Source organism: Mesocricetus auratus, unplaced genomic scaffold (assembly GCF_017639785.1).
Source record: "Mesocricetus auratus isolate SY011 unplaced genomic scaffold, BCM_Maur_2.0 Super-Scaffold_15014, whole genome shotgun sequence".
Taxonomy (NCBI): Eukaryota; Metazoa; Chordata; class Mammalia; order Rodentia; family Cricetidae; genus Mesocricetus; species Mesocricetus auratus.
Window position 1 is genome coordinate 6,033,873 of NW_024429186.1, and position 20,832 is coordinate 6,054,704.

The 20,832-nt window shown below is 43.8% G+C and overlaps 1 gene segment (V, D, J or C); it reads left to right on the forward strand.

Annotated features, from left to right (window-relative positions):
• Positions 1-20,832, forward strand: part of LOC106021008 — a gene marked incomplete in the record, with an annotated part of 314,407 nt that overhangs the window by 282,049 nt on the left and 11,526 nt on the right. The window contains 1 exon segment of the C gene segment in view: positions 19,778-19,825. Within this exon segment, the coding sequence occupies positions 19,778-19,825 (48 nt within the window).

Consider the following 20,832-nt stretch of genomic DNA (forward strand, 5'->3'; position numbering starts at 1 on the left):
TATAACCCCTATGGAAATAGAAGCTGTCATCAAAAGTCTCCCAACCAAAAAAAGTCCAGGTCCAGATGGCCTCAGTGCAGAATTCTACCACAAATTCAAAGAACAGCTTATACCAATTCTTCTCAAAGTGTTCCACACAATAGAAGCAGAAGGGTCTTTGCCAAACTCTTTCTATGAGGCTTCAATAACCTTGATCCCCAAGCCACACAAAGATACAAATAAGAAAGAGAACTTCAGACCAATATCCCTCATGAACATTGATGCAAAAATACTCAATAAAATACTTGCAAATCTCATCCAAGAACACATCAAAACAATCATTCACCACGATCAAGTAGGTTTCATCCCAGGGATGCAGGGATGGTTCAACATACGAAAATCCATCAACGTAATCCACCATATAAACAAGCTGAAAAACAAAAATCACATGATCATCTCACTAGATGCTGAAAAAGCCTTTGACAAAATCCAACACCCCTTCATGATAAAGGTCTTGGAGAGATCTGGGATAACAGGGACATACTTAAACATAATAAAAGCTATATACAGTAAACCAACAGCCAACATCAAACTAAATGGACAGAAACTCAACGCAATTCCTCTAAAATCAGGAACAAAACAAGGCTGTCCACTCTCTCCATACCTTTTCAACATGGTACTTGAAGTTCTAGCTATTGCCATACGACAACAAAGGGGGATCAAGGGGATACAAATTGGGAAGGAAGAGGTCAAATTTTCACTGTTTGCAGACGATATGATAGTTTACATCAATGACCCAAAGAACTCTACCAGGGAACTCTTACAGCTGATTAACACCTTCAGCAAAGTGGCAGGCTACAAGATCAACTCAAGAAAATCAGTAGCCCTACTATATACAGATGATAAAAGGGCTGAAAGAGAAATCAGAGAAACATCACCCTTTACAATTGCCACAAACAACATAAAATACCTTGGGGTAACGCTGACCAAACAAGTGAAAGACCTGTATCTCAAGAACTTTGAATCTTTAAAGAAAGAAATTAAAGAAGCCCTCAGAAAATGGAAAGATCTCCCATGCTCTTGGATAGGTAGGATCAATGTAGTAAAAATGGCAATCCTGCCAAAAGCAATCTACAGATTCAATGCAATCCCCATTAAAATCCCAGCACAATTCTTCACAGACCTTGAAAGAACAATAATCAATTTTGTATGGAAAAACAAAAGACCCAGGATAGCCAAAACAACCCTGTTCAACAAGGCAACGTCCAGAGGCATCACCATCCCTGACCTCAAGCTCTATTACAGAGCTATAGTCCTGAAAACAGCTTGGTATTGGCACAAAAATAGACAGGTAGACCAATCGAATCGAATTGAAAACCCGGGTATTAACCCACACACGCACGAACATCTGATCTTTGACAAAGAAGCTAAAAATATACAATGGAATAAAGAAAGCATCTTCAACAAATGGTGCTGGCATAATTGGAGACTGGCATGTAGAAGAATGTGGATCGATCCATGTTTATCGCCATGCACAAAACTTAAGTCCAAATGGATCAAAGACCTCAACATAAATCCAGCCACACTGAACCTCTTAGAAGAGAAAGTGGGCGGTACCCTTGAACGAATTGGTACAGGAGACAGCTTCCTGAACATAACACCAGTAGCACAGACAGTGAGATCAACAATTAATAAATGGGACCTACTGAAACTGAGAAGCTTCTGTAAGGCAAAGGACACAGTCAGCAAGACAAAAAGGCAGCCCACAGAATGGGAAAAAATATTCACTAATCCCACATCTGACAGAGGGTTGATCTCCAAAATTTACAAAGAACTCAAGAAGCAAGTCTCCAAAACACCAAAGGACCCTATTAAAAAGTGGGCTGCAGAACTAAATAGAGAGTTTTCAATAGAGGAGTCTAAAATGGCTGAGAGGCACTTGAGAAAGTGCTCAACATCCTTAGCCATCCGGGAAATGCAAATCAAAACAACTCTCAGATACCATCTCACCCCTGTCAGAATGGCTAAAATCAAAAACACCAATGACAATTTATGCTGGGGAGGATGTGGTGAAAGGGGGACACTCCTCCATTGCTGGTGGGAGTGCCAACTGGTTCAGCCACTTTGGAAATCAGTATGGAGATTCCTCAGAAAAATGGGAATAAACCTACCACAAGACCCAGCAACTCCACTCTTAGGCATATATCCAAAAGATGCCCATTCATACAACAAAGATGCCTGCTCCACTATGTTCATAGCAGCTTTATTTGTAATAGCCAGAACTTGGAAGCAACCTAGATGTCCCTCACCCAAAGAGTGGATAGAGAAAATGTGGTACATCTACACAATGGAGTACTATTCAGCAGAAAAAAAAATGGAATCATGAGATTCGCAGGCAAATGGATGACACTAGAAGAAACCATCCTGAGTGAGGTAACCCAGTCACAAAAAGAGAAACATGGCATGTACTCTCTCATATATGGATTTTAGACATAGATCTGGGGAGTGCCAGCCTACAATCCTATGGCCAGAGAGTCTGGGAAACAGAAACTTTATTTAGTGGCTGATCGAAGAAGAGGCAGACTCCCTTGGTTAAGTACTGAGCTGAACTCAAGAAAGCCAGTAACAGAGAGGGAGGACTGATGATCAAAGGGATTAAGACTGGGCTGGTTTAACCCCCAGAAACAGCTGACCAGACAAAGGTTAACTCTTGAATCCCAGGCCTCAGCCTGGGAATCCAGCATGGGACTGATCAAGACCCCCTGAATCTGGGGGTCAGTGAGGAGGCCTAGGGAATCTATCGAGCCTTGGGCAGCAGATCAGTACCCATCCCAAGTATACACACGGACTTTGGACTCCCATAGAACAATGTGAGGTGCACTCTCACCCTGAACTCTTGGGGAAGGGTCTAGGCCCTGCCCTATATGAAATGACAGACTATGGACACCCCCATGGAGGGCCTCACCCTCCCTGGGGGAATGAGGGGATAACGGGGGGGGATTTGGGGGGAGGGCACGGGAGGAGGGGAGGGAATGGGAGAGGGACCTGGAACTGACTTGTGAAGCAACCTCGTTTCCTATCTAAATTTAAACTGGAAAATAAAAAAAAGAATATTAATAAAAATAGTTACTTCTGAAAAAAAAAAGAAATAAACCTGTCTGTGTTTAGGTTCCTTAAGGACACTGAAATTGTTTCCGTAGGAGGATTTGGAACTATCAGCTAGAAAAGACCTTCAATGCTGGAAGAAGAGCTTAATGGGTTGTCCTAGGGGAAGCTTGGAAGACAAGAATAATAAGAGAAATGAGGGAAATCCTTGCCTGGCTCTTGAAATTACAGAGATAAATAAGAACCCCATGGGGACCTAGGAGAGGGACCAGTTGTGTGATATCCTGAGCAAGAATCTGTCTTCATTCATCATATGTCCTTGTGTGACACTGAATTTAAAGATAATAGATTATTGTGTTAGGCAGAGGAAAGTTCAGGCCAGGAGAGCATTCAGACTGGTGCTGAGGAAGCAGCTGTGACTGTTAAAGAAGTCAACATCACTGAAGAGAAACCTCCTCAGGAAGGGTGTGCTGAGAACACTCATTCAGAAACTCCATCCCAAAATGACAGAAGGACTTGGTGTTGTCGTCCCCATGGTACTAGTTTGGGAATCATGAGAGATGCAGGACTGAGGAGAATCAGGGGTCTTGCTCCGTGGTTTCAGGAAGCTACTAAGGACAAGCAATGTGTGGCAGAGTCAGAGTCCATTCCAAGACATCCTGCAAGGCCACTGTGAGACTGTGAAGGGAAGTTTTCTCACTGTTTGCTCTCTTGGCATTTCCTCGTGCTCCATTGATGCTGCTGCTGCTGCTGCTGCTGCTGCTGCCACCCATGATTCGCTGACAGTAGAGCCAGCGTTTGCAAGCTTTCACCATGGAATAAAGACCTGCTGCTCTCCAGGAACTTCTAGGGCTCCAGATTGGGACTGCTGAGGCAAACCTCCTTTTAAACTGAGTGACTACGGGTCCTTGCCTCACAGTGAGAGATGGCTATTCTGGGACTACTCTGGCCTCTTCCTCCTTGGCTGGGGACAGAGAACCTAGTTCACAGTATCTCTGGTGTGATATGACCGTTGTTACAGTGTGTGGTGATTTGAATATGAATGTGATGGAGATGCTTGATGTGAAAGGCACAAAGGAAAAATATTAAAAAACATGACCCCCTCAAATATTTGTTCTTTACCAGGGAGTGGCACTATTTGAGAGAATTAGAAGATTAGGAGGTGTGGCCTGTTGGAGGAAGTGTGACACCGGGTTTCAGCTTTGAGGTTCGAAAACTCTATGCCTGGGCCTGGGTCTCTCTTTCAATCAAAGGAGATGAAGGAGGTCAATTCACACTCACCACAGGAGAAGTCCACCAAGATGAAGTGTCTATCCTGAACATCTATGCCCCAAATACAAAGGCACCCACATTCACAAAAGAAACATTACTAAAACTCAAATCACATATAAAGCCCCACACACTTATAGTGGGAGATTTCAACACCCCACTCTCACCTCTAGACAGGACTACCAGACAGAAACTTAACAAAGAAGCAAAGGAACTAATAAGTTATGACCCAATTCAGATTAACAGACATCTACAGAACATTCCACCCAAATAAAAAAAGAATATACCTTCTTCTCAGCGCCACATGGAACCTTCTCAAAAACTGACCACATACTTGGCAACATATCAAATCTCAACAGGTACAAAAAAATTGGAATAACTCCATGCACCTTATCAGACCACCAAGTGTTAAAATTAGAATTCAACAACAACACAAATTGGAAAAACCATACAAAATCATGGAAGTTGAATAATTCACAATTGCACCATTCCTGGGTCAATGAAGAAATAAAAAAAGAAATTAAAGACTTCCTAGAATTCAATGAGAATGACAACACAACATACCCAAACTTATGGGATACTTTGAAAGCAGTGCTACGAGGGAAATTCATTGCAGAATAGTTACACTAGAGAATTAACAGCACAACTGAAAGCTCTAGAACACAAAGAAGCAAACTCACCCAGGAGGAGTACACACCAGGAAATAATCAAATTGAGGGCTGAAATCAATAAAGCAGAGACTAGGAAAACAATACAAAAAATCAATGTAACGAACTGTTGGTTCTTTGAGAAAAATCAACAAGATAGACAAACCTTTATCCAAACTTACCAAATGACAAGAGTGTGAACATTCAAATTAGCAAAATCAGAAAGGAAAAGGGAAACATAACAATGGACACTGAAGAAATCCAGGGAATCTTCAGGTCATACTTTGAAAACCTGTACTCCACACAATTTGAAATTCTAAAGGACATGGACAATCTTCTGGATAGATATCACTTGCCAAAATTAAATCAAGAACAGATAAGCAATTTAAATAAACCTATAACCTCTAAGGAAATGGAAGCAGTCATACAAAGTCTCCCAACTAAAAAAAGCCCAGGGCCAGATGGCCTCAGTGCAGAATTCTACCAGAAATTCAAAGAACAGCTTATACCAATTTCTCTCAAAGTATTCCACGCAATAGAAGCAGAAGGGTCTTTGCCAAACTCTTTCTACGAGGCTTCAATAACCTTGATACCCAAACCACACAAAGACACAACCAAGAAAGAGAACTGCAGACCATATAATATCCCTCATGAACATTGATGCAAAAATACTGGAAAACTGAATCCAAGAACACATCAGAAAACTCATCCACCATGATCAAGTAGGATTCATCCCAGGCATACGAAAATCCATCAATGTAATCCACCATATAAACAAGCTGAGAAACAAAATCACATGATCATCTCACTGGATGCTGAAAAGCCTTTGGCAAAATCCAACACCCCTTCATGTTAAAGGTCTTGGAGAGATCTGGGATAGCAGGAACATACCTTAAGATAATAAAAGCTATATACAGCAAACCAACAGCCAACATCAAATTAAATGGACAGAATTGCTCTAAGATCAGGAACAAGACAAGGCTGTCCACTCTTTCCATACCTCTTCAATACTGTACTTGAAGTTCTAGCTACAGCAATACGACAACAAAAGGAGATCATGGGGATACAAATTGGAAAGGAAGAGGTCAAACTTTCACTATTTGCAGATGATACAATAGTTTACATAAGTGACCCAAAAAACTCCACCAGGGAACTCCTGCAGCTGATAAATACTTTCAGCAAAGTGGCAGAATACAAGATCAACTCAAGAAAATCAGTAGCCCTACTATATACAGACAATAAAAGGGCTGAGAAAGAAATCAGAGAAACCTCACCCTTTACAACAGCCACAAACAACATAAAATACCTTAGGGTAACGCTAACCAAACAAGTGAAAGACCTGTATCTCAAGAACTTTGAGTCTTTAAAGAAAGAAAGAAGACACCAGAAAGTGGAAATATCTCCCATGCTCTTGGATAAGTAGGATCAACATAGTAAAAATGGCAATCTTACCAAAAACAATATACAGATTTAATGCAATCCCCATTAAAATCCCAGCACAATTCTTCACAGACCTTGAAAGAACAAAAATCAACTTTGTATGGAAAAACAATAGACCCAGGATAGCCAAAACAACCTTATTCAACAAAGCAGCATCTAGAGGCATTGCCATCCCTGATTTCAAGCTCTATTATAGAGCTGTAGTACTGAAAACAGCTTGGTATTCGCACAAAAATAAACAGGAAGGCCAGTGGAATTGAATTGAACACTCTGAGATTAATACACAAACCTATGAACAACTGATTTTTTACAAAGAAGCTAAAAATACACAATGGAAAAAAGAAAGCATCTTCAACAAATGGTGCTGGCATAACTGGATGCTGGCATGTAGAAGAATGCGGATAGATCCATGTCTATTGCCATGCACAAAACTTAAATCCAAATGGATCAAAGACCTCAACATAAATCCAACAACACTGAACCTGTTAGAAGAGAAGGTTGGAGGCACCCTTGAACAAATTGGTACAGGAGACCGCTTCCTGAACATAACTCTAGTAGCACAGACACTAAGATCGACAATTAATAAATGGGACCTCCTGAAACTGAGTAGCATCTGTAAGGCAAAGGAAGCAGTCATCAAGACAAAAAGACAGCCCACAGATTGGGAAAAGATATTTACTAACCCCACATCTGACAGAAGGCTGATCTCCAAAATTTACAAAGAACTCAAGAAGCAAGTCTCCAAACACTAAAGGATCCAATCATAAAATGGGGTACAGAACTAAATAGAGAATTCTCAATAGAAGAGACTAAAATGGCTGAGAGACACTTGAGAAAGTGTTCAACACCCCTAGCCATCCGGAAAATGGAAATCAAAACAACCCTGAGATACCATCTCACTCCTGTCAGAATGGCTAAAATCAAAATCACCAGTGACAGTTTATGCTGGAGAGGACGTGGGGAGAGGGGAACACTCCTCCATTGCTGATGGGAGTGCCAACTTCTCCAACCACTTTGGAAAACAGTATGGAGATTCTTCAGGATACTGGGAATCAGTCTACCACAAGACCCAGCAACTCCACTCTTAGGCATATACCCAAAAGATGCACATTCATACAACAAGGATGTCTGTTCCACTATGTTCATAGCAGCATTATTTGTAATAGCCAGAACCTGGTAGCAACCTAGATGCCCCTCAGCTGAAGAGTGGATGGAGAAAATGTGGTACATTTACACAATGGAGTACTATTCAGCAGAAAAAAACAATAGAATCTTGAAATTTGCAGGCAAATGGACAGCACTAGAAGAAACTATATTGAGTGTGGTGTCCCAGTCACAAAAAGAGAAACATGGTATGTACTCACTCATATATGGACTTTTGACATGAATCAGGGGAGTACCAGCCTACAATCCCACTGCCAGAGAGTTTTCTCCTTAAAAGTTACCTAGAACACTGACCAAGACAGAAGTTGGTAACAAGAGTGGGGTATTGCTGTGACAGCATAACCATGTTGCTTTGTCAGAGTGGGACTTTGGAACTTTAGAGTAGGACAGTATTTTGATGTGTCAAGTGGGATTTAGTAGGTTATACCAGTAGGAGTGTGGAAGACAATGGTGTTGACAGCAATGTAGATTATAACAGTCTGGCCTAAGAAATTTCTGAGAGGAAGAGCATATTAGTAAGTGGCCTAGTGACTACTCTTTCAATATTTTGATAACGTGATTGTTCCTTGCCCTTATCATAAAAGTCTGTCTGAGGCTAAATTGAAGAGTTTTGGATGATGGATTTGTCAGAAGAGATTTCAAGACATCCTAGTATTGACTCTGTCGTTTAGTTATTGTTACTTACTCGTATGCAAAGCTACAAAGAAAATGAACAAGCTGGACAAAGACAAAAGCAAAATGCAAAGGAGCACTAAGAATTATAGTGGAGCTAAGCCCAGTACTCAAGCAGATAAAAAGTTTAAAGAAAAGCATCAAGCTACATGGAATAAAGGAAGTGGTAATCTCATGGCAAGACCCCACCCAACTATGTAGCAGATCTTTCTTTGAACTGTCATCTCTCAAATATTAACACAGAGACCTCTTATTAAGTATGAATGCTTGGCCTTAGCTTAGGTTTGTTCCCAATTTGTTCTTATAACTTAACCTGTTCTGCCATGCAACTTGTGACCTCTCATCTATTCCTCTGTATCTTGTTGGAAAATCTTCACCTCTCTCATTTCTTCCCAGAGTTCCTATCTCTGCCAAGAAGTACTGTTTATCTGCTCCTGCCTAGCTAGTGGCTGTTCAGCTCTTTATTAAGCCAATCAGAAAGTGGCTTCGCAGAGACACATTTTCACAGCATACAAAAAGATTTTCATACATTTCCCCCTTTTGACATTTATAAACTTACATCTCTTTTGTGAGTTACTTTTCTGAATTTAGTAATAAGGAAAACTGTAAGACCATGACTAACTTAGTCTTCACCCCATCAGAGACCCAAGAAGGATAAAATATTAACTGAGTAAACAGGAAGTATAGAGCAAACAACTTCCAAAACCAGAGAATTGACAGAGACAGACAGTTGGATGCTGGACAGTCACCCAAGGTTCCTTTCCAATTTTGGAGGATCTGTCTTCAGCCTACAGGCCTAGAATATGTGACAGACCTTTCTGGGAAGCAGGAATTTTGAAGGACTGGCCTACCTTTTTAGCAGTCTACTTCCTTTGTGTCCATACATCTATCTAATTTGGACAGCATACTGTTAGCAGTCAAGGAAAGGGCAGTTTCTTACCTGGGAGCTATTTTTCCTTATATGGAAAGCAAACTCCACATGGAGGTTCTTTGATGCCCATTATCTTCTCTGAAGTAGATTGATGCTGCCAGGAGCACATGTGTCTCACTGTCATGAAAATCCTTAAGTTATTAAAACATTTTAGATTCCATATTCTGTAGATCTCTGAAGTGTTTGAAGACCATCTGTCTATCTGTTTAACCTTGAAAGTATACCTAACATAACTACAAGTTTGATTGCTATAGATGAATAACTACTAACCTGCATTTCTTAATTATTAACAGTTTGTTGATGGGGAAGTCCTGTGTATATCTCAATAAATCACTGTTGGCCAATAGGGAAGCAAGATGGGTGGGACTAGGAGTCAAGGAGGATTATGGGAAGGAGAAACACAGGGAGTCACAATGTAGCCGCCATAGGGGTAAGAAGTCAGGACCCTTTCTCTGGTAAGAGAAATACTTATATTAACAATTATGGAGTAAATACTTAAGTCAGAGATAGCCAGTAAGAAACAAGCAAACGGCCAACAGCTTAATAATTAATATAGCCTCCTTTGTGTTCATTTGGGACTGATGCGGCTCTGGAACCAGGCTGGCAGGAAGGCTTTACCCAACAGTTTATAATAATAGTTTTCAAGGAGTAGAACTTTACATACATTTTTAAATGAACTGCAAAGATACAGTACCTTAAACGAGAGTAGACATATAGATACATGTACATGGTATGTTATAACAAAAGTAGCCTTAAGCTGGGCAGTGGTGGTACACACTTTTAATCTCAGCACTCGAGAGGCAGAGGCAGGTTGATCTCTGTGAGTTTGAGGTCATCCTGGTCTACAGAGTGAGTTCCAGGACAGCCAGGACTGTTGCACAAAAAAAAATACTGTCTCAGAAAAAATGGCAGCAATGAACATAGATGAGCAAGTGTGCCTGTTGTAGGATGTAGAGCCCTTTGGGCATATGTTTAAGAGCAACGTAGTTGATCTTGAGGAAGATTTTTTTCCCAAGTTCCTGAAGAAGCAGGATGCAGTAGAAGGATGGATCCTGTTTTCTAATGAAATACACTAGTTTATGTCTTTTTACTGTAATTGAGACCACTAATATTGAGAAAAATTGTGTTTAGTGATTCTTGTTATTTTGTTGCTATAGTGTGGGTTTTTCCCTTCTTTTGATTTGCTTGTATGAGACTATTTATTCCTTGTGTTTTCCTTTTAGAACATTCTGTATACCTGGATTTGTATATAGATACTGCTTAAATTTGGTTTTCTTTCTCTATATGTTATGATTAATAGTTTTGCTGGTTATAATAATCTGAACTGGCATCTATATGTTATGATTAATAGTTTTGCTGGTTATAATAGTCTGAACTGGCATCTATAGTTTATAGTCTGTAGAACATCTATCCTTGCCCTTTTGCCTTTTAGAGTGTCCACTGAGAATAGCTAATTCTCATAGGTCTGCCTTTATATGTTACTTGATCTTTTTCTCTTACAGCTTTTTTTTAATTTTATTTTCCAGTTTAAATTTAGATAAGAAACAAGGTTGCTTCACAAGTCAGTTCCAGGTCCCTCTCCCATTCCCTCCCTCCCTCCCGTGCCCCCCCCCCGTTATCCCCTCATTTCTCCAGGAAGGGTGAGGCCCTCCATGGGGGTGTGCATAGTGTGTCATTTCATATAGGGCAGGGCCTAGACCCTTCCCCAAGAGTTCAGGGTGAGAGTGCACCTCACATTGTTCTATGGGAGTCCAAAGTCCGTGTGTATACTTGGGATGGGTACTGATCTGCTGCCCAATGCTCAATAGATTCCCTAGGCCTCTTCACTGACACCCAGATTCAGGGGGTCTTGATCAGTCCCATGCTGGATTCCCAGGCTAATGCCTGGGATTCAAGAGTTAACCTTTGTCTGGTCAGCTGTTTCTGGGGGTTAAACCAGCCCAGTCTTAATCCCTTTGATCATCAGTCCTCCCTCTCTGTTACTGGCTTTCTTGAGTTCAGCTCAGTACTTAACTGAGGGAGTCTGCCTCTTCTTCGATCAGCCACTAAATAAAGTTTCTGTTTCCCAGACTCTCTGGCCATAGGATTGTAGGCTGGCACTCCCCAGATCTATGTCTAAAATCCATATATGAGAGAGTACATGCCATGTTTCTCTTTTTGTGACTGGGTTACCTCACTCAGGATGGTTTCTTCTAGTGTCATCCATTTGCCTGCGAATCTCATGATTCCATTTTTTTTTCTGCTGAATAGTACTCCATTGTGTAGATGTACCACATTTTCTCTATCCACTCTTTGGGTGAGGGACATCTAGGTTGCTTCCACGTTCTGGCAATTACAAATAAAGCTGCTATGAACATAGTGGAACAGACATCTTTGTTGTATGAATGGGCATCTTTTGGATATATGCCTAAGAGTGGAGTTGCTGGGTCTTGTGGTAGGTTTATTCCCATTTTTCTGAGGAATCTCCACACTGATTTCCAAAGTGGCTGAACCAGTTGGCACTCCCACCAGCAATGGAGGAGTGTCCCCCTTTCACCACATCCTCCCCAGCATAAATTGTCATTGGTGTTTTTGATTTTAGCCATTCTGACAGGGGTGAGATGGTATCTGAGAGTTGTTTTGATTTGCATTTCCTGGATGGCTAAGGATGTTGAGCACTTTCTCAAGTGCCTCTCAGCCATTTTAGACTCCTCTATTGAAAACTCTCTATTTAGTTCTGCAGCCCACTTTTTAATAGGGTCCTTTGGTGTTTTGGAGACTTGCTTCTTGAGTTCTTTGTAAATTTTGGAGATCAACCCTCTGTCAGATGTGGGATTAGTGAATATTTTTTCCCATTCTGTGGGCTGCCTTTTTGTCTTGCTGACTGTGTCCTTTGCCTTACAGAAGCTTCTCAGTTTCAGTAGGTCCTATTTATTAATTGTTGATCTCACTGTCTGTGCTACTGGTGTTATGTTCAGGAAGCTGTCTCCTGTACCAATTCGTTCAAGGGTACCGCCCACTTTCTCTTCTAAGAGGTTCAGTGTGGCTGGATTTATGTTGAGGTCTTTGATCCATTTGGACTTAAGTCTTGTGCATGGCGATAGACATGGGTCGATCCACATTCTTCTACATGCCAGTCTCCAATTATGCCAGCACCATTTGTTGAAGATGCTTTCTTTATTCCATTGTATATTTTTAGCTTCTTTGTCAAAGATCAGATGTTCGTACGTGTGTGGGTTAATACCCGGATTTTCAATTCGATTCCATTGGTCTACCTGTCTATTTTTGTGCCAATACCAAGCTGTTTTCAGGACTATAGCTCTGTAATAGAGCTTGAGGTCAGGGATGGTGATGCCTCTGGACGTTGCCTTGTTGAACAGGGTTGTTTTGGCTATCCTGGGTCTTTTGTTTTTCCATACAAAATTGATTATTGTTCTTTCAAGGTCTGTGAAGAACTGTGCTGGGATTTTAATGGGGATTGCATTGAATTCTTACAGCTTTTAATATCCTTTTTTGTTCTGTGTATTTACTGTTTTTATTATTATCTGTCATGGGAAATTTCTTTTCTGGCCCCATCTATTTGGTATTCTGTATGCTTCTTGGACCTGATAGGTACCTCATTCTTTAAGGGAAATTTTCTTCTGATTTTGTTGAAGGTATTTTCTGTGCTTTTGATCTGGGTTTCTTCTCCCTCCTCTGTTCCTATTGTTCATAGATTTGGTCTTTTCACAGTGTCCCATATTTCCTAGATATGTTGTGCCTAGATGTTTGTAGATTTGCCATTTTCTTTGACTGAAATAATCATTTCTTCTACCTTATCTTCAATGCCCAAGATTCTCTCTTCCATGTCTTGTACTCTTGATGAGGCTTAACTTTCAGGTTTTTGTTTTACCTCTTCATTTTCTTCATTTCCAGTTTTATCTCAGTTTGGGTTTTGCATGTCTTTTGTCTTTTAATTTAATTAGTGCTACCCCTATACGCATGAGGGTGGGGCTGTCTACTGGAGCATGAAAAACATACCCGGAAACATAACCTTAAGGAAGAATGATTTTTCCCTCTCTAGCAACTATCCATTGTCAATAGCTCCTCAGTAAGACGTAGGGCCTGGGTGTCATCCACCCTATTTATGCTGTAATTTTGGTTCGCATGCTCTTGTACAGGTAACCACAGTTGCTGTGAATTCATGACTGTGACAGCCATGCCATGTCCACAAGCTAGTATTTCACAGCTCTCACCCACATCCTCTGTGTCATACCTTCTTTCTGCCTCCTCTTCTACAATGTTCCCTGAACTTTGGTGGGCCGGGGTGGGTTACCACAGACATTCTGTTTAGAGATGAGCACTTGGTCTCTTAGTTCCATGACTGACCAGCTATGCTTCTCTCTGGTGACTGCTCCCCTCTGAAAAAGAAAGTCTCTTTCTTGGCCTCAAGGTTGAGAGAAGCCCAGGTCTGTGGATGCAAACATAGATGCTTAGAAAGCCATTTGACAGCACAACCATTCAGCAAAGTAACAACAGCACACCCTATGCTGCAGCCTATCAGCTCCCCAGCCAGGGCCTTTTGAGTAGGGTTGCCACACCAGGCCCGTGAAACAAGACTCAAATCCAATCAGAGAGCACTTGGTCACAGTGTAACGGTCTTGCTACTCTTGGCACCATTTCGACAGATCAGTATTGAAGCCTGCAAGGTCTAGCACTAGGTAAAACCATTTATGACTATTCCATCCCAGTTAGTTTACACAGCACCGTGTTCTAATGCTATGGAAGCTAGCCAGCAGGGAGGAAGTTTCCCAGTCAGTTTGAAATTGATGTCTCTATGACTTTTGTTCAAAGTATGATGTCCTCGGCAATAGGGTCTTACCATATAGTTACGGTGGGGCCTCCCTGAAAAATGACTCATGAGCAAGCACCCCATACCTTGTAGTTAGCTCTCCCCTTATTTATCTCTCTCAGTAACTGCTTTTAGGTTTGCCACTGCATGTACTCTTGTATTGTTTCTGACCAAAGCTAAAGAAATGAGGGTTTCCAAAAACACCAATGACAGTTTATGCTGGAGAGGACGTGAAGAAAGATGAGCACTCCTCCCCTTCTGGTGGGGTGCAAACTTGTACAGTCACTTTGGAAATCAGTATGGAGATTTCTCAGGAAAATAGGAGTCAGTCTACCACAAGATCCAGCAATTCTACTGTTAGGCATATACCCAAAAGATGTGCGTTCATACAACAAGGACAGCTGTTCAACCATGTTCATAGCAGCATTATTTGTAATAGCAAGAATGTGGAAGCAACCTAGATGCCCCTCAACTGAAGAATGGATGGAGAAAATGTGGTACATTTACACAATGGAGTACTACTCAGCAGGAAAAAAAACTATGGAATCTTGAAATTTGCAGGCAAATGGATGGAACTAGAAGAAACATCCTGAGTGAGGTAACCCAGTCACAAAAGGACAAATATGGTATGTATTCACTCATTTATGGATTTTAGACATAGAGCAAAGGATTACCAGCCTACAGTCCACACTGCCAGAGAAGCTAGGAAACAAGGAGGACCCTAAGAGAAACATACATGATCCCCGGGAGAATGGGAATATGACAGGATCTCCTGAGCTATTTGGGAACATGGGGGAAGGGGAGAGGGAGTTAGGAGAAAGAGAAGGGGAGAAGAGGAGGGGAGAGGAGGACATTAGAGGGAAGAATAGAGGAGAGCAAGAAAAGAGATACCATAATATAGGGAGCCATTATAAGTTTAAAGAGAAATCTGGCACTAGGGAAATGACCAGAGATCTACAAGGTTGACCCCAACTAAGAATCTAAGCAATAGTGGAAAAGCTACCTTAAATGCCCTTCTCCGATAATGAGACTGATGACTACCTTACATGCTATCCTAGAGCCTTCATCCAGTAGCTGGTGGAAGCAGAAGCAGACACCCACAACTAAACACTGAACTGAACTCCTGGAATCCAGTTGCAGAGAGGGAAGAGTGATGGACAAAGGGGCCAAGACCAGGATACCCACAGAAACAGCTGACCTGAACAAGAGGGAGCTCATGGACCTCAGACTGATAGCTAGGAAACCAGCATAGGACTGACCCAGATCCCCTGAATGTGGGTGTCCATTAGGAAGCCTGGGCAACCTATGAGACCTCTGGCAGTGCATCAGTATTTATCCCTAGTATACAAATGGACTTTGGGAGCCCATTCCACATAGAGGGATACTTTCTCAGCCTAGACACGTGGGGGAGGGCCTAGGTCCTGCTCCAAATGGTAAGACAGACTTTGAAGATTCCCCCATGGAAGGCATCACCTTCCCTGAGCAGAAAGGAAATGAGATAAGGGATTGGTAGGGGCAGGAGAGGAAGGGAGGGAAAGGGAACTGGGATTGACATGTAAAACAAGCTTGTTTCTAATTTAAATAAAAAAAGGAAAAAAGAAATATAAATGAGAATTTCTACTTGTGATATTTGCCTAGGGGACTCCCTTCTGGAATGAAGCACCCAGACAGCGGTGACCAAAAAAAAAAAAAAAAAAAAAAACATGGAGAACACCTCTAGTATAGAGGCAGACCGAAGTCAAACCTAGAGACAATGCACTCTCCCATGCTTGGACATCAGGAGTATTCCTGTTCCAACTGCCTAGTCCACTGCAGTACTAAGCCCTAGGAAAATACTGCCAAAGCTAGCCCAGCACACCAAGGCTCAGAGGCCTCCCCTTCAGGACCTGGACCCTCAGTTAAGCTTGTCCATTGTCATTGCCTTCTGAGAGCATGCCAGCCACCATGTCTGATGTCTCCTATGCCAGACATCTTGACCCAGAAGTTTAGTGGTCGTAGTCTCCGTATCCCACAGGGGCACCCACAGTTCACCAACTGCTCTCACCTGCTCTGATTCACAGATGAATTTCTGGAGTGATTTTTCCACCTACCTGAGTGCCCAGTCCTCAGCTGAGCTCCAGTCCCATTCAGAGTAATGAAGCCAAGAGCTAGATACTTGGGACAGGATCTGTTAAGGGGCACAGTTGAACAGGCCGGGCAGGACAGGGTGACACGTGTCAGGACAGAGTCTGACCGGACAAGGCCAGGCAAGATAGGGTACCTGGGAGAGGGTCCCAGAAGACTCCAGCTGTGGGACAGAGGCTGGGAGACCAACTCAGCCCTGGCCGGTAGGCCCAGTCCTGACCATCTCAATGTATAGATCCAGTTTCCTTACCTGGCTCTTTCCAGGGTACATGTCTGCAACACTATAATGACTAATCCTGGTTATCAACTTGACACACTTAGATACATAAAACCTCAGTTAAGGTGTTGATGTAATTTTGCCTGTATATGTTGTATATACTTATTGTACTTGTATATAGTTTTATGCTATCTGTAGCCTTCTTCTTTTTGTATTAGACAAAAAAGGGTAATTGTGGTGATACATTGTTTGTGATTTATTAAAGCTTGCCTGAGGATTCAGAAAGCAAAGTCAGCCACAAACCATAGAAGCCAGGCACACCCCTTTAATCCCCGGATTCAGGATTAAGAGGAAGATGGATCTCTGTTAGTTCAAGGCCACAGTGACTACACGAAATTGATCCAGTGCTAAGAGAAACAGCTCACACAAAGGTGATCTCAGCACTTGGTGTCACACACCTTTTAATCCCAGTAAAAGATAAGAGCAGGGTCTTCAGTAGGCCCAGCGTCAGGATTCTCTCCAGCCACTCTGAGGAGAGGCAGCAGTCTGGGACTTGGTGAAGAGCTCGTAAATCAGCCCTTCCAGCCTGAGTTAGAGACCGCCTGCTTTACTTTTCTGATTTTCAGCTTGAAGCTTGAACCCCAGTACCAGTCTCTGGGTCTTTTAAATTTTTTTTGCGCCACATTAAGGAATTGCCTGCGTCAAATTGGCCTATGGGTACAACTGTGGGCCTTTTTCTTGACTGATAACTAATGTGAGAAGACCAAGCCTGCTGTGGGTGGTCTTTTGATAACTGGGCCTGGACCACGTAAGAGACGCAGCTGAGCAAGCCAGATAAGCAGCATTGCTCCGTGGACTTTGCTTCTTCTCTGCCTATGTTTCTGCCCTGACTGCCCTCAGTGAGAGATTTTAAGTTATAAGACGAAACAAACCTTCTCTTCCCCCAAGCTGCTTTTGGTCGTGGTGTGTATCATAGCAGCAGAGAAGCAAGCTTGAACACCTATTTATGTTTCCTGGCGTATGTCCACAGTAGGTAGGGCAGAGAGCTTCAGACCGAGGCCATGGATACTGCAGATGAGGGACACAGAAAGCAGGAGTGTAGACAGGTGGGTTTATTGGGGGACATCAGCCAACAGTAGCTCTGCACAGCTGAGAGATGACAGGAAGGTCAAGAGCTTCCTCCTGGGGTGTCAGGTCTGTCAAACTGCAGCCTATAATGCATATTGTACCACAGGAAGGGACTAAGACCCAGGCAGGCAGTAAGTGCCTGTAGCTTAGTTAGACCTCTGCAGTGAGTAAAGAGGAAAAAGCCTAAGAGTACCCAAACTGTGGGCTGGGAAGGCCATAGAAGGTACCTTCCACTCCCCTACCAGTAACTGAGGAATTACAGCAGGGACAGGTGGAGCTGGGGGTGGGGGGGAGTCAGCCCTACCTCTCCTCCTTTCAAGAGACCACCTCAGATAGATCAAAGAAGACAGAGACTCTGGTAAGAGTTGGGGCTTGAGGATTCAAGACCTACAGCTCTTCCACACAGCAGGACCCAAGCCAAGAGAACAAGAAAGGCTGGCCCTCTCCTGGCCCCCACTCTTGAGCAGGGACCCTCTAGAATATGGTCCACTCTCCCTCCTGCTCACCCCATATTCTCATGTCCCCAGGTCACCAAGTCAGACACCAACTTTCCTGTTCACCCACCCCACCTGTGTCCCAGGTCCCGAGGCCACAGTCACCTGCCTTCTGATCGCTCCACACCGTGTGTCCCCCCAGGTCCTTACTTACCCGAGTCTTATGCCTAGATTGGGGCTATAAACCTCCATAACCCCTAGGCACCCACTGCTGACCTGTAGGGCCCATCTCTGAACAAACTCACATAAGTAAACATAGACTCTGCCCTATCTTGACTTCTCCTGACACCTCCAGGGCAAGTCCCCTGGCAGAAAACAAAAAATAAAAAAATAAATAACCTTTCTCTTGGAGCACTGAACTTCTGCCCTGTCCCACCCAGGACAGCTAAGACCTCTTGCTGAGAGTCAGAAGCTCTAGTGGAGACCAGGAGGGGACACACCCTCCCTGGGGATGGGTGGCACACCATCAGCGATGCTACCCTTTAGGACCATTCGGGATGACACTTCAGACTTAATTTAGGTCACTTTCCTATTGTACAAATAGGATCAGAAAGCAAAGGACAGCCTGAGTACCTGACAGGCACCCACGTGCATTGCAGAGGTACCCAGTCCTGGATCAAGTACCTCCGGGGGCTGCCCAGGAAGGGGCACTGACCCCCCCAGACCTTTCCCTGTAGCTGATAAACAACTCAAATACAGATGAGTGAGAGAGGAGGTGGTCCCACCTCGCATCTGCTCTTAGTTTAAAGAGAAGGAAAGACCCCCGGGCTCCAGAACTTCAGCAATTGTTTTGAGAAAAATCAATGGTCCTTGACAGGAGATGACTGGCAGTTTGGGGGGTCAGGATCTCCACACTCTGTGGCTCCTGTGAGGTTTGAGTCAGGGTCCCTGTGGTCTGTGGCTGGGGCAAGGTTTTAGCTGAGCAGAGAACCACAGTGCTAACTGGGACCACAGTGACTCACGGTTTAACAAAAACCTTCTGTTTGGAGCTTCCCAGGGGCAGACAGGGAGCTTGAGGGAGCTGAGGGACAGAGGGGTGGGTCTGAGAAGAAGGGTAACTTTCTCAAAGACAGGAGACAGTGGGGGGGGGGGCGGGGGAGGGAGTCACTGTAGACAGGTCCTGGACTCCTACATGGGGAAAGCATGGAAAAACACAGGCAGCAGAAGGGTACAGTGCCTGTCAAGGACTAATGAGAGTATCCCAGGTCAGAGCTAGGCAGGCGGGGTTTGCTGAGAGTCCAGGACTAATGAGAGTATCCCAGGTCAGAGCTAGGCAGGCAGGGTTTGCTGAGAACCCAGGACTAATGAGAGTATCCCAGGTCAGAGCTAGGCAGGGAGGGTTTGCTGAGAGCCCAGGACTAATGAGAGTATCCCAGGTCGGAGCTAGGCAGGCGGGGTTTGCTGAGAGTCCAGGGTAGGTGTGGCTTCCTCACTTCTTCCTCTGGCCCTTCTGTTTCCTTCTTCTCTCCCCTCTTTACAGGGTCTCACTACGCTAGCCCAGCCCATCCTACAAGCATGTCCCATCCAGCTGAGCTAGAGCGGAGAACTCTCCAAACAGTTAAGTTTCTGGGGCCTGGAGCCCCCGGAGGACCACAAGTGACTTGGGGGTTGGGTTTTTTAAGGCCCTGAATATAGGGCTACCTCACTGTGCCTATGCTTACTTCGATTTATGGGGTCAGGGGACCCAGGTCACCATCTCTTCAGGTAAGTAACTCATCTGGGAACTGTGGGGTACCAAGTCAGGCTGTGGTGAGGGTTTTAGTGTAGGAACACAGGCAGAGAAGACGCTGTGCTACTGGTACTTCGATGTCTGGGGCCAGGGGATCCTGGTCACCGTCTCCTCAGGTAAGAACTCCTCTGACTGGCAACTATCCAAGTCTCTAGGTTCTTTAGATGATCTGTGTCAGTCCAAATGGGGGTCAGGTTTTTGTTTGGACAGCAGTAGGGACTGTGTCCCTGTGCAATGCTTTTGATCCCTGGGGCCAGGGGACCCTGGTCACCGTCTCCTCAGGTAAGCTGACTTTCAGCATCCTGCATTCCGAATCTGGGAAAGATATTCCCGGGTGTCTCCAACTTGGGCCAACCTCCGACTCTGCGTGGTGCAGAAGTTGTTCTGGAAGGATGGAGCCTTTGCTCCCAGGCAGGCAGAGGCTGTAATATGCTAGATGGCGACAACTATAGGAAACAGACCTTTGTACTGTTTGGCTGGATGGATAGGGGTTTGGGTTTTTGTATGCCCATTAAAGGGGCTAGTGGCAGTGTGACTACCTTGATTTCTGGGGCCAAGGAACCATGGTCACCGTCTCCTCAGGTGAGTCCTTCCAGCCCATCTCTTCTACTCAGCTCAGTCAGACTTTACTGCATTTGTGGGGTAAAATGAGTGTAACTGAGTTTTGGGTCACGAAGAACCAAGGGACCACCTGGGAGTCAGGAAAGGGTCTTCATGGGCCCTGGCTGACATAGACAGACACCCTCAGCTCCCAGCCTTTATGGTCAGGGGTCCATGGGGATCTTGGTCACCCTTGCCGCTAGGGTCCCCTTATCTTTGTCCCTCATTGGGCTCTGTCTGAGATGATACTGGGCGCAGCCAAGGGCCATTTATTGTTTGGGATCTTATCACAGTTGTCACAATGTGATGACTGGTTTACCTACTGGGGCCAGGGGACTCTGGTCACTGTCTCTACAGGTAAGTCTTACCTTCTCCCATTCTAAATGCACTTGAGGGGATTCTGAGCATTCAGGACCAAGATGCCCTATAAATGGGAAACTAAAATTCAATTTCTTTGCCCCAAGTTTGAGACACAGGGGTCTGGGTCAGGGCTCTCCGCCCTCTGGTCTGTGGTGATAACGGG